This window comes from Garra rufa, chromosome 16 (assembly GCF_049309525.1).
Source record: "Garra rufa chromosome 16, GarRuf1.0, whole genome shotgun sequence".
Lineage (NCBI taxonomy): Eukaryota > Metazoa > Chordata > Actinopteri > Cypriniformes > Cyprinidae > Garra > Garra rufa.
Window position 1 is genome coordinate 35191634 of NC_133376.1, and position 14079 is coordinate 35205712.

General features: G+C 35.0%; 1 protein-coding gene across 3 annotated transcripts in view; it reads right to left on the minus strand.

The window, feature by feature from the left end:
- tenm2a (teneurin transmembrane protein 2a) overlaps nucleotides 1–14079 on the minus strand; it is a 311956-nt gene that overhangs the window by 279860 nt on the left and 18017 nt on the right. Inside the window, exons 2-4 of one of the 3 annotated variants that reach the window (XM_073820006.1) lie at nucleotides 8871–8912; nucleotides 8245–8247; nucleotides 6662–6937 (exon numbers count right to left, since the gene is read on the minus strand). In XM_073820006.1, coding sequence (XP_073676107.1) covers nucleotides 6662–6937; nucleotides 8245–8247; nucleotides 8871–8912 — 321 coding nt within the window. The remainder of the gene's footprint in view (nucleotides 1–6661; nucleotides 6938–8244; nucleotides 8248–8870; nucleotides 8913–14079) is intronic. The other 2 variants (XM_073820004.1, XM_073820005.1) reach the window with 2 other exon arrangements.

Here is a 14079-nt window from a genome sequence, read left to right on the forward strand (position 1 = left end):
CAACCTGCACTTCAGAACAACAACTTTGTTTCGGCAGTGACTTTTAGCATTTTCCTACAACAGCGTCTGACATGTTTAGGTTTTATTTGCCATGAGAAAGTGACGTAGGAAGTAGGAAAAATCCTACACAGAATTTATTTAGAGCAGTCTGACTGACACAGATTTTCAGAAATGTGATTTGAATATGATTTCAATCCCCATATGGATGTAGCTTAAAATGGATTTGTAAAAAGTGATATTTTGCCTTTTACACTTTCTAAATATGGTCGGATTCCAAATAGATATGCACAACAATCAGATTTTAACTGACAGCCTGAACAAGGCTGTAGTGTTTAAGCAGTTTATGCAACAAACCGCTAATTGATCCATATCACACTGTATCAAATGGCAATTTTTAATATCTACACTGTAGCCGTCACAGAAAATATAAGGCCAACTTTGATGTAATGATGATTTTGTATAAATAAGATCACTATAGAAGATCTAATGGGACATGTTTCCACCACAGCCCACACTGCCTATGCAAGATCCATTAAAATATGGCTGTTAATAAATTTGATTAAATGTCAAATATTATTAATTATATGGACCAATGCATTTTTTTTAAAGAAATTAATAATTTAATCCAGCAAGGATGATATCCTGAACTTTCTACTCATCAAAGATTCCTGTTTCAGTTTTCAGACTGAAGACTGGAGCAAAGGCTGCTGAAAATTCAGCTTTGCCACCACAGGAATAAACTACAATGTATAAAACATATAATACAAGTCCACAATATTACTGTTTTTACTACAGTTTTGATTTGTTGTTTTGGTGAGCATAGGATACTTTCAAAATCAGGTGTATATTGCACATCCAGTGGTATTTATTTTTTACTTCTATATGGCACAATTCTCACACTTGATTAATACTGAATAAAATGCCACATTTTTTATTTAATGGTGTGTATTTTACAACCTGCTACATGCCTTGCAAAATCATATCCTGAAAAATTGAAAACTGGATTTAATTTAAATTCAAAGAGATGCTTTGTATGTTTCTTCACTATAAGCCTTATCCATCACATTGGAATAACTTGTATTTATTTTAACATTCGTTAAATAACACTAAACAAACAATTAAAGCTCAGTGCTGCTCAATCTTTGCTAAAAGCTGCTTGTCTGAAGAAACCTTGAAGAGCGACTGCTATTTTTATCTCAACAACTTCTGACTCTGTGCCCAATCAGATATTGACTAGTATGCCCATGTCTAGACCTAACATCTCAGAAGCACAAATGGATGTTTTTAGTCAAAGCGGGTGGCAGACTTTGAAAGCAGCCTTTACGTCTGGGAGAGTATTTGGAAAGAGGCAGACGGAGGGTGATAATGGATGAAAATTTTCTTCTGACCCCATTCACTCTCCCTTTGTGAGTGACACCTGTCTCTCAAAGTGATTGGTGCTGCTGACACATCCATATAACAAGGCAACAGAGGAAGATGAGAGAGAGGAGTATATTAAAGTGCATCACCATGCACGAAAAATGTTAAAGAAAATAAAAGATAAGGGGCAAAGATAGAGGTGAGGCTTCAAAGCGTGACAGAAGTGGAAAAACAGAAATGACAGATTTACTTGCTTCTATTTTGAACATGCGCTTTCTTCCTTGTGAGAACACATTCACTGAAAGCAATATCCCGCTTCTAATTCAGTTCAGCTGCAAGAAAGCTTGATTTTCTCAAGCAAAGACTCACAGAAGTATCAATCACACCCTATCTAGTTTTTCATGTTAGCATCAACACAGAATAAAAAGAAAAATAAATAAATATATATAGCCACAAGCAACAATCCAAGAACGTGTGGAGAACATAATAGATTTAATGAATGCATAAGGCCAGTTCTTAGAAAACTGGGTAAAATCATCCTTGTGGAAATACTGCACTTATATACAAATGTCCATCATGATTGACCAATCACAATTTGAAATAATGACATCTAAAATTTGATCTTGGCAGCCTGATTTTAGGCATATGAATAAGATGCATGAAACATTCACTCAATAAAAAGGTTAAGATGGCTGAATCTCATATTGAATTAATTTCTTCTAATATTTATATTAAAGGCTGTATGCTATGTGCTATGTATGTTATTAGAAATGCCACACTGAATGCTTTTCTTCATATGATAGAAATTTCTATTTATATGATAGAAATTTCTTCAAATATTTATTTTGTAGATTTCTATTATATTCAGAATTCATATTTTCTAACTTTCATATGGCAGACACAGTTATCGCTAGCATGCTTTTAAGAACATCATACTGAAATCTTAAAAACATGAAGATATTTACATACTTCTAATATTTATATTGTGGTCTCTCTCATGGCAGTATGCTATTTAAAATAGCATGCCAAATTCCTATTTTGTAAATTTTATATGGCAGAAACATACAGGTATGTTATTAGAAATGTCAAACTGAATTATTTGCTTTATATGATAGAAACAGCAAGAGCAGTATGCTCTTGGTGTATTATATGGAATAGCATATCTTCATATTTACATAGTGTGCTATTTAGAACAGCAAACTGAATTAAAATCTTTATATGGCAGAAACAATAAAATCAGTTTGCTATTTGGAATGGGATACTGAATTCACATCTTCATAAAAGTAAACATGCTTGCATGTTATTCAGAATATCATAGTGAATATCATACAAAAAAAATTTTTTATGGTAGAAAAAATAAAAGTAGCATGTGTAGGATCTCAGCACGAATCAGACAATTCAGGCGATTTGATTAGAAGTTTTGAAACACTTCTACACACCCAAATTCCACAACAGGCCCAGCATGATAAGACTCCTGTCATAAAATTTGTCATTTGATACCCTGGTGCCTGCCAGCTTGAAGCAAACCTAATCAACTAACTAGGAGCTTTAAACAACTTGCAACATTAACACAAAAAACACTTGCTGATAATCCTAAGGAAGGAGATTGTCAACTTGGGGCAAGTAACCAAGATTAAAGAAATGCACATCATGAACATCACATTAGGAGTATCATTAGAGATGTTGGTTGGTGAGCTCCTCCCACCCAGGGGACACAGACTGAAATTCCTTCTACACCCTTTTGACCTGTTGTTCCTCACAGAACACATCCTTACATTCACAGTATGGCACAGGAAACTTTTTACATAAACACCCAAAATTATGCTAAAAAGGACTCAAGAGCAACTCCTCATTTCTATGCACAACTAATCAAACATTTATGTAACCCACACATTTGCCTATTATGTTTTAATCACTTATTGTGTATGTCCTTTTTAATAAGTATTGAATAGTTTAATGGTTTATATTGGTGTTTGGTATGCCTGAGCGTGAAATTGCATTCTTGAAATGTTTCTATAATTAAATTCTTTGTAAAAATGTATTTTAGTCTTGTTATCAAAATCATGTCCAAATTTGACTCTTCAAAGAGCGGGAAAATTGGGACCACGGGACTGATAAGATAACATTGTGATTTATGGTTTGGGCGGAGAAACCAGCAGTACCCTGACTAAGGACAATGTTTTAATTGGTCAAGACACCATTTGGGATGTGTTCAAAAGCTGAGTTTAAATACTCAGGACACCATCAAATCTCTCTCTTACTCTCTTACTCTTCGTGTGCTTCGTGCCGCAGCGTTTCGACGCTGCTGTTAGCGTTCCTTCGTCGAACGCTCCCTGGCCTGCATGCCAGCTGCTCCTCTAAAGGAAACATGAGGAGATCGTTACACTTCTGTCTTTTACTTTAATTCTTTTATTTCTTTCCGTTGAGAGTTTCGTGTTCTAGTTATGTTTTGCCGCGAGCCGTGACCCAAACGTCTGTGCTGACCTGAACATTAACCAGCGCACAACTCCGCATCCTCAGCCAAAGCCCAAGACATCACATCAAACGACCACCGAACTTCCATCCAATCTGCAACCTCGGGAAACCCCTTTCTGGAACGACGCGACGAAAGGAATTCCCTCAACACAAAGGCAACGCAAGTACAACCTCCAGATTCTAGCTGAACTGGTGCATTTGATATAAAGTTTAATAACCTCTTTCAGAGACTCAATACGAGGGTTGATTAAGTGATTGATGGTTGTTCAGGTCTAAGCAATTGCACATATTGCTATAAACTTGGGACTTCATATTTTAATTCCTTTAAACTCATTCTTTCCTCACTTTCTCTTTCTGCAACCTGTGTGAATGCGTGTGTTTATGTTAGATTAGTTTGTATGTGTTAGGTTTATCCAATAAAATCATATTTTTATTAGAAAAGATAAGTATCTTGTGTTTCGTGCTTACAAGTTAATGTCTTAAACTGCCGATCTTGCTACTGTGCTAATATATAGTATTTTCACTATATTCTGGATAATAATATCCATTGCAGAGTTACGTTGTATGGCTAGTTCCATGAATCGCGTGTCGACTCTGAACAGCCGTAAAACAGCGACTCTGTTCAAATTCCCTATTGAATCATATTCGATTCCCTTTGAGCTAAATTTAAAATGTAATAACCCTGCACATGCTAGTATGCCAACAGCATACTGAATTACAAGAACAGTATGCCAAACTCACATTTTCTACCTTTTATATGTTAGAAACAGTAAGAGTAGTATGCTAACTGCCTGCTGAATTACTTTTCAAATATTTATTGTACAATTCACTTTCAAAATAGTATCTAGAATTCATATTTTCTAACTTTCATATGGCACAAACAGTAAGAGCAGTATGCTATCAACACTTAATCATACTGAATTCTTTTAAACATATGAAGATATGGCAGAAACTGAATATTGTATGCTAATATCTCATATTGAATTAATTTCTTCTAATATTTGTAGTATATTTATTTTCTCTTATGGTAATATGCTATTTAAAATAGTAAGCTGTATTAATATATATATTTTTTTAAGTTTTATATGGCAGAAACATGCCGGTATGTTATTTGGAATAGTATACTGATTTTGTATCTTCATATCTTTATATGACAGAAGCAGTAATATGCTATTTAGAACAGCATACTGACTTCTTATATTTATATTGCAAAACAATAAAAGCAGTGTGCTATTTGGAAAAGGACACTGAATTCATTTCTTCATAAAAATAAACATGCTACTATGTTATTCAGAATATTATACTGAATATCATCCAGATCTTAATTTTTTATGGCAGAAAGAGTAAAAGTAGTATTCCAGCATGCCAATCGCCTACCGAATTCATATTTTAAAATATTTATATTGTATGCTATCCAGAACAACACAGTAAATAATAAAATTAGTATGCTTTTTGGAATATAATACCAAGCAAAAAGTAGACTACACTCTTAAAAATAAAGGTGCCATAGAAGAACCATTTTTTTTGTTCCACAAAGAACCATTCAGTCAAAAGTTTTGTTAAAGAACCATTTCTTTCTTACACAAAGAACCTTTTGTGAAACAGAAACGCTCTTTAGATGTTAAATGTTCTTTATTGGTATCGTGAAGCACCTTTATTTTAAAGAGTGTATGCCCAAAAAAATTTTACTCAGCACCTCAAAAAAATCTTGGTATTATTGCTGTTGGTGCAAGGCAGCTTTAAAAAAGTGTTTAATTTACCATAGACGGTTCCTCTGTGACTCACACATCCTGCACAGATAATCAGGCACAGCCTGGACAACGTTTAATTGGGATTTCAGTGGGAATGAGCCACGGTGCTGCACCGAGAGGCGATGTCCAGCTCGCGTCCACTGCTGTCGGAGCAGACAGGCATGCGATCTGGTGACTGGCACATGCTGTGCCCACGCGCTTCCCGTGCCATAAAAACCGAAGACGGCGCTAGGAAACAGCGGCCGGGAGATTAGCGTGGCAATTATCTGTGAAGCAATTATCAGCCGGCGAGATGAAGACGACTGCTTTCCAAGGTGTTTCTTTATGTGTTTAATAGCTGTAGTTTGATAAATTGTCAGAGCGAGTTTGTACGATGCTAGAATTCACGGCTGACGGATCTGTTTGAGGTCTGATACGGTGAGAACTCAATTAATTAGGAGGAGTTTTTGTCTTTTCATTAACCTGCTCTGACACTTTCTACAAACTACGCTAAGATTTAAGATGCCACCAAATTAACGAGGAGTGTGCAATTGAGGAACATGGTGAATACCTGCCAGGAAAGGTACTAAGACAGATTCAGTCGGGATTCAGCATAACATCCATGCAGGCAGATGTGTGGAGAATTGCGTGGGAGGAGAAAAGCCACAATGTTTTCGCCTGATGAACATGTGTCCTTTGACATTTTTAAAACTTCTTTCGGTGTATGATCTTTTTATATTAACTGAGTGTGACATGTCATGCTGTATCCAGGCTATTTATACACATCTTCAGTGGCAGATTAGCAGATTAGCAGTTTGACTAACAAAAGCAGATGTGCTTTGGGAAACGATTACCGATGCACAGTGACACCCAGGTAAGAGCAACACAGGATGAAATTCATTCAGCTCTAAACGAGTCGAACAAATAAAAGTGAATGTTTTATCACATGTTGCACATTTTTGGCATCTGTTCACACACAACTTACACTCTAAACACCTTAAAGATTTCTCTCGCACCCTCGGATTCTCATAAACACGACGCCCGCTCATTGCTCTGCTAATTTTCGCGTGCTTGCACTCTCTGAGACTATCTCTCACCTGATTCATCATCAGACTTGTTCTCGTTCTCGGAGTCGGTGAGGGTGAGAGCTGAGTTCTCCCGGCTGGAGAGGCCAGAACTGCGGCGGGACTTGATGTCTTGGCCGGCCCACAGCTGGATGGCTCGCTCAGGTGATATCGGGCCCTCTGGGTCGGAGTCTGCATCGGAGCCGGCGCTCAGAGAGTAACCGCGTTGCAAGAGGCCAATGTCTGGGCAGTACGCGTTCTGATGCGGGGCCGGTTCACAAATGCCAAGCTCGGCTAGAGTAAAGTTCCCTAAAGTGGTAAAACAAAGCACAGTCAGTCAGTCGTTTGGTGTGCATGGAGGGAATGGCCTGAGAGAATTCACTTCTGCTTCTGTGAAGAAATCAAGCTATTTACACTGCAGCTACACTATAAAAAAAATAAAGGTTATTGTTGGCATTAATAGTTCTATGAAGAACCTTGAACATTCGTGGAACCTTTCAAATGCAGAAAAAGGATTAAATACAACCCACTGTTGGGTGAAATACGGACAAACTCAGCGACTGGGTTGTTTTAACATAACCTTCTGGGTAGTTTTATTTAACTCAACTATTGTTTAAACATTACTATATGGTGGGCTTAAAAAGGCACATAATTACTAGAGGCATCAGCAATAAAAGAAGGCTGAACATTTATTAATAAAACAATTTAAATTGTTTATAATTAAACTATTATTCATTCAACTTATTGATAAATGTTCATTTATTGAACATATTAATATATTTTAATTTCCAACCTATTTTGGGCTCATTTAAAGCAAGAAATACAGCCATTTTTAAGCAATAGTTCAGTTAAATAAAACTACTTCAAAGGTTTAGTTAAATATGTAACCCAATTGCTGGTTTGTCTATATTTCATCCAGAGCTGGGTTGTTTTTAACACAGCATTTTTACTTTTTTTATTTTTTATTATTTAATTAACTTTTATTTTAAACCAATTAAGTCAATATCAAAGTGCATAAATGTTTTATGCTCATACAAATGTTTTCAACCTTGTGAAGAGACTTGTCTTTAACCTAAAGCAGTCAGTTTTGATAATGTTACAATCATCACTGAAAGCATTATATAACAATATAATAAACACTAATTAATTTGACAATTAATCTAAACTGTCAGATGTAATAAAGTTCACCCCATTACAGATTTTAAAGCCTCAAAGTCTTTTACATAAAGTCCAACGACATGTACACAAAAAATGTTAACAACTCAAAACTTTTTTTTACATTAAAGAATAACATTAAAAATTAAATAAATAAATAAACTTTCACTATGTGCTTTCTAGAGGTTTTAAAGCACTATTCTTTGTAAAGCTGCTAAGGAACAATAGTGTGTACTGCGAAAACCACTATACAAATAAATTGAATAGAGCTGAATTGAACATTCAAACTATATTAAGGCAGAGACTCACAAAGCAAAGGGGGGCAGCAGGAGCCTGAGGTTTAAAAGCGCAAATCAGTGGACGTCGGCTCAGACGTCAAGTTATGTGTGGTGCAGGGCTAAGGGGCCTATTTTATCCTGCAGCTCTTTACCTGCTGCGAAATTTCCCTCACAGCATTACACCTCCTACTTTGATGAGTGCGACCGCGCTCATGCACACACAAAACCTCCACTCACCACATTCGCAGAGAGCTGGACAAAAGCCCTCCGCTAACAAATATATATATATATATATATATATGTATATGTGTGTGTATATATGTATTTATATATATACACTGCACGTCATCCAAATGAAAGCACATCAAACTGAATCGATAAACACAACGGAGTCCCAATTAAGGACAGGCTGTGGGAAAACAATTAAAGGATAAGGCATGCACAACCAATTTCTTCTCTCCAGTAATTAAAAGAGTCAATGCATGCCCTCCAATCAGCTGTAAATGAAGAAGCAATTTTATTCATTAACACTCTTTAAGACAGGAATCTTCGCAGCGGCTGGGATCGATATTGCTAAAATCAGAAGACCTATGTAGTTGCTTTATTCCTGACTATGTGGTGGGTGGACATAAAACACAAAACACTTTTGATTATAGCTTGAATATAATTATTCTTTTTAAAATTACTTAAGTTTTAAGACACATTTGCAACAACTAATACAACCACACAGCTACAAAATGACTTTTTATATGCTACTAGTACTGCTACACATTACTACTGCTATCGGTTCTAGTCAGACTGTACTGTACCTGACATGAAGTAGCCCAGAAATGGGGACAGATCCATGTACTCTGCGAGGGCAACAACAACACAAAACACCATCTTTAATACCCAACAAACTCACATCCAACCTGATACATTTATCACATCTAAATGACATCAGCTTTATGTACTGCACTGCTAACATTTCTTCCAGCACCTCACAAAGAGGTTTTCCCACTGTACAGTACACTGTTTATTATTGCTTTTCATAAAAGCAGAAAAATGATAAAGCAGGTTTGTCTAAAACAAAAACACTTTTGATGGCAAACCACAAAAAAATAAAAACTTATTCCTAGGTGTATGTGTGTAGCATTTGTGAGTAAGCAGGTGAGATTGCATTTGTTGATGTGACACGACAAATATTTTGCACAAATTTTCATGAGCAAATGTATGTCATTCAATTCGATATTAGATAATCAAAGTAGAACTGATATGAAAAGCACACTTTCCAAGCATTTCATTCCACAAAACAGATCAAATGCTCAGAGTCAAAAGCTTTGATAGATAGATAGATAGATAGATAGATAGATAGATAGATAGATAGATAGATAGATAGATAGATAGATAGATAGATAGATAGATAGATAGATAGATAGATAGATAGATAGATAGATAGATAGATAGATAGATAGATAGATAGATAACAATATCAAGAAAATTGCCTTTAAAGTTGTCCAAATGAAGTTCTTTGCCATGCATATTATTAATCAAAAAGTAAGTTTTGATATATTTACGGTAAGAATTTTACAAAATATCTTGATGGGACATGATTTTTGGCATAAAAGAAAAATTATAATTTTGACCCATACAATGTACTGTTGGCTATTGCTACAAATATGCTACTTATGACTGGTTTTGTGGTCCAGGGTCATATATTACACACACACTATTTATATTATTAATTATCATTACTATTAATATAATTATTAATTCACAAAAAGGATAAAGCAGGTTTGTATACAACAAAAACATTTTTTCATGTCAAACCACAAAAAAAAAAAAAAACATTCCTAGGTGCATGTGTATCATATGTAAATAAGCTGGTGAGATTGCATTTGTTGATGATATGTGGCACAACAAATATTTTGCACAAATTTTCATGAACAAATGTATAGTATGCCATTTCATTCGATATTAGACAATCAAAGTACAACTGATATCAAAAGCACGCTTTCCACGCATTTCAATCCACAAAACAGATTCTAAATATTGAGAAAATTGCCTGTAAAGTTGTCCAAATTAAGTTCTTAGCAATGCATATTACTAATCATAGATACACACACTATTTGGAGAAATGAATTATTAACTTCTGAGCACTATATGCATGAATGTACACTATACATGCCTAATGTTTGATGGAGATCTGCAGACTGTGAAGAAACAGACCATCTTGTTCCCTTCTTATGTTTACAAATTTCTAGTACAGCCAGATGGAAAAATACCATAGTAAACCAAAAGAATGGGCATCTCTTTCTCAAACTGGGAACCATTCCCGGAGTGGGGACCGATCCCAAAAACACACTCAAAGCCTGTCGAAATCACAACTCCCAAAGGAGGTGGTCTTTCACTGAGAGAGGCAGCAGAAACAAACCCACCATCTTCAAGACCTTGTAATGTTATCGAAATGTCTCATAACTTCAGTATGTTCTTTTTAATTTTCCAATAGTAACTACTTGTTTATTTGTGTGTGTGTGTGTGTGTGTGTGTATTTCATTCTCACTTCTTGAACACTTCAGATGTTCAGATTTTCAAATTGGCTGGTGGATGCATTGCTTTTTACAGCATGTGAACTCTTTTTCTCTTGTGGGTTATTTACTCAATTACACACTTTTCATTACATCCTATGATCTGGACTTTATGTCTTTCATAAGCTCTTCTGATCTGGGATCATGTCTCTTTCTTCCTTGCACACGCTTCATCTGTGCTACCAATGGCTGCAGTAAGAGCCACCACACTCCATATATTCTTGACCTCTGGCTTTCTATTTCCTGTGCTCACTCTTCTCCTGACAGTGGTCCTCAAATAGTAGAACTCAATTCCTACATGTCATGCATTTGCTGAGGTTACTAAACTGCTTTCTGCAGGTAGCAAGTCAATGGTCTCTGAGGCAGTAAACCAATTTGTCCTTGTTCTGTAGTTGTCTAAACGTCAAAGTTGTCTTTATAATGAACTAATGTTTACTTTGGCACCGTCTGAAGATATATGGTTTACAGTTTATAGGTTTCATATTACAGGTCATAGAAAAAGGCATAAACTAAATTGTGTAAAACAGAAAAAGAATCTGTACCTACTGGAGAAGTAAAACGTTGCACATAAACTGCACACACATATATATATATATTTAATTTACAGAATGGTATTATACTGTTACTTGGATGTTAATATGATTTTCAACCCAACATGTATTGCACATAAAATGGTTTGGTAAGATTTTTAAATGTTCTTGACATTAATCTTTCATGGAAGCACTGAATCACGTTTCCACCACTGAATTAAAAATATAAAAAAATATACATAAATATAAAGTTTTAATCTCACAATTCTCACTTTTTTTCCCTCAGAATTGCATTACACAAACTCATAAGACACAATTGTGAGTTATTAAGTCAGAATGGCAAGATACAAACTTAGAAAAAAAAGAGTCAAATCTTACAATTCTTACTTTATAACTCACAATTGTCACTTTATATAATGCAATTCTGAGCATAAAAAGACAGAATTGCAAATTTAAACTTGCACTTGTGAGAAAAAAAATATATTTGTTTTATTCAGTGGCAGAAACAGGCATCCATACTTAATATTTTTGTAAAAAAAACTTTTTTTTTTCTCCAGGATTCTTTAAAACTATAAATAGTGCTCTTTTTTTTCTAAATCAATCAATCAATCTTACACTGATTTATTATATTATATTATATTATTTATTTGTTTATTTTTTACTTACCCTAAACTTTTGCATATGTAGAATACACTTCAAATAAGAGCTTTAAGTGATCACTACACACACATGCATCAAAATAAATATGAAAACAACAGTTTAAAAAATACAATGAATAGTAGTCAACAATATGATCATTTCCATGTTTGTTCTTCATGGTGTGCTGGGAAACTACCACATCCAACTCAGCTACTCTGAGTTCAGTACAGAAAATGCAAAAAAATCTTAATTCATATGCACATATGATCATCATAAAATTAAAAAATACATAAATACATTATTATCTCTAATATATATATATATATATATATATATATATATATATATATATATATATATATATATATATATATAGTTTACAGATTAACATAACCGTAAACTCCTGAATGTTGACTATTCCAGCTTTATCTGTGCATATGTGGCATCACATATCCCCCCCTCTTACATCAACGTATTACTGTATGTGCATTTTTAAGCTACTTTGGTGAATCTGCCAAGTGAATAAATGGAAATATAAATACAGTAAAAACTGGTAGAGAAGGTAGGAGGCAGATCATTGGAGAGAGAGAGAAAAAAAGTGATACATTATCACAGTGATTAACAGTGTGTGTGTCTGTGTGTGTGCACTTCACATATGTACAGCTGAGTAAGAAGCCATCTGTGCAGATCTGAGTTCACAGTTGTGGATGGTGTTATTTAAAGACCTGTCAACTGATCTAAAGTAATGGATCTATCTTTCTATCTATATATCTATCTACTCATCCATCCACAACTTCTCCGAAATGACTTTCTGTAACCTTAACAACATCTTTCATCTCAGTTTCCATTACTTTTAAGGAGCCAAATTATGAAAAAGTTCAGAACTAGTCTGAGCCATTCTTCAAACCACAGGAGAGCTGCACAGGGGCTTAAAAAGGGGCTTTTAGAGACGCTAATTTGAAATCCAGTGCTCATATCTAGGCTGGAGGTGAGTTTCGCTCCTATGTTTTTTGCATTAAAGCCTTTTACAGGTGCCCGAACACACACTGAGGTAATTTACGGGCCTTACACGCCCCCAAAGACTGACTCAAATCCCATTTTAGGCCCCAAGAGTGGAAATTGTCCTCTGGTCATTATGCTTCATCAGACCCATGAAAGAAGCATTTGACTTTCCTGAGAGAGGGGGCTGATTGGCCGTTTGAGTAATATAAAAAGACCTCCGCTTCAGCAGGGAGAAGGATGTGATTTCTGCGTCTAGATCTGCATGTCTCTCTGTGGTCTCTCTATAACCCCCCACACCCCACTACTGATGATGGCGGGTAATGGACCTGCTCCAGAGAGCGTCTTTGTGCTGCATGTTTGTTCATGTTCTGTGGGCTGATGGTTATTATTGTTACTGAAGGCATGCGCTGAGGAAATGGGACTCTGTGGGAACCTGCGCGAATAAGCGAGCGCTGCCTGAATCTTATTTAAATCTGCCACTTGACAAATTGAAACTTAACCTTTTTTAAAAGAAACTTTGAGAAAAGTTAAGCGTGGGGTACGCCATTTTTAAGTCGTCACACCTACATTAAATATGTAGGAGAAATGACATGCAGTGAATCCAAAATGTATTTGGAAACTTGCCACATTTCAAGATGAATAATTGTCACTGTGTTCGAATATCAAATCGAGTGACATTTAATTTATATCTATTTAAAGAGCCAATTTCACATAAAGATCTTGGTTTTGTATGACACCAACTTGGTTGAGTAAATACCAAAAAAGTGAACTGAGTTTTGACATTCAGACTTTTTAAAGTGTGCATTAAGTGTCTACATACCTTTTTTCTTAAAACATCTCATGATTTTGCATTTATATCAGATTCAGATTTTTTTATATTCTGAAAAAAGTCTGAACTGAGAGATAAAAAGTCACAAATATCTCATATTTTTATCCTGTCTAAATACTTTTTAGAGCTAATGTATATGCTGTAAACATAATAAATACATACCACTACTACTGCTACTAATTTAATATGAAGCCTGTTTCTGCCATGCAATAAATAGTTAATTGTAACTTTTTTATCTCACAATTCTGACTTTTCACAAAATCTCACATTTTTGACTTAATTCTTTCCCCTCTGAGTTTAAATCTCGTAATTATTATTATTTTTCTTTTTATCCACCATGGAATTAAAAAATAGCCATTTAGACTTCCTTGCTCACATTTGTGCATTTATTGTTTCACAATTTTGACTTTTCTTTTCACAATTATGAGTTATAAACTCTCAGGTGCAAGTT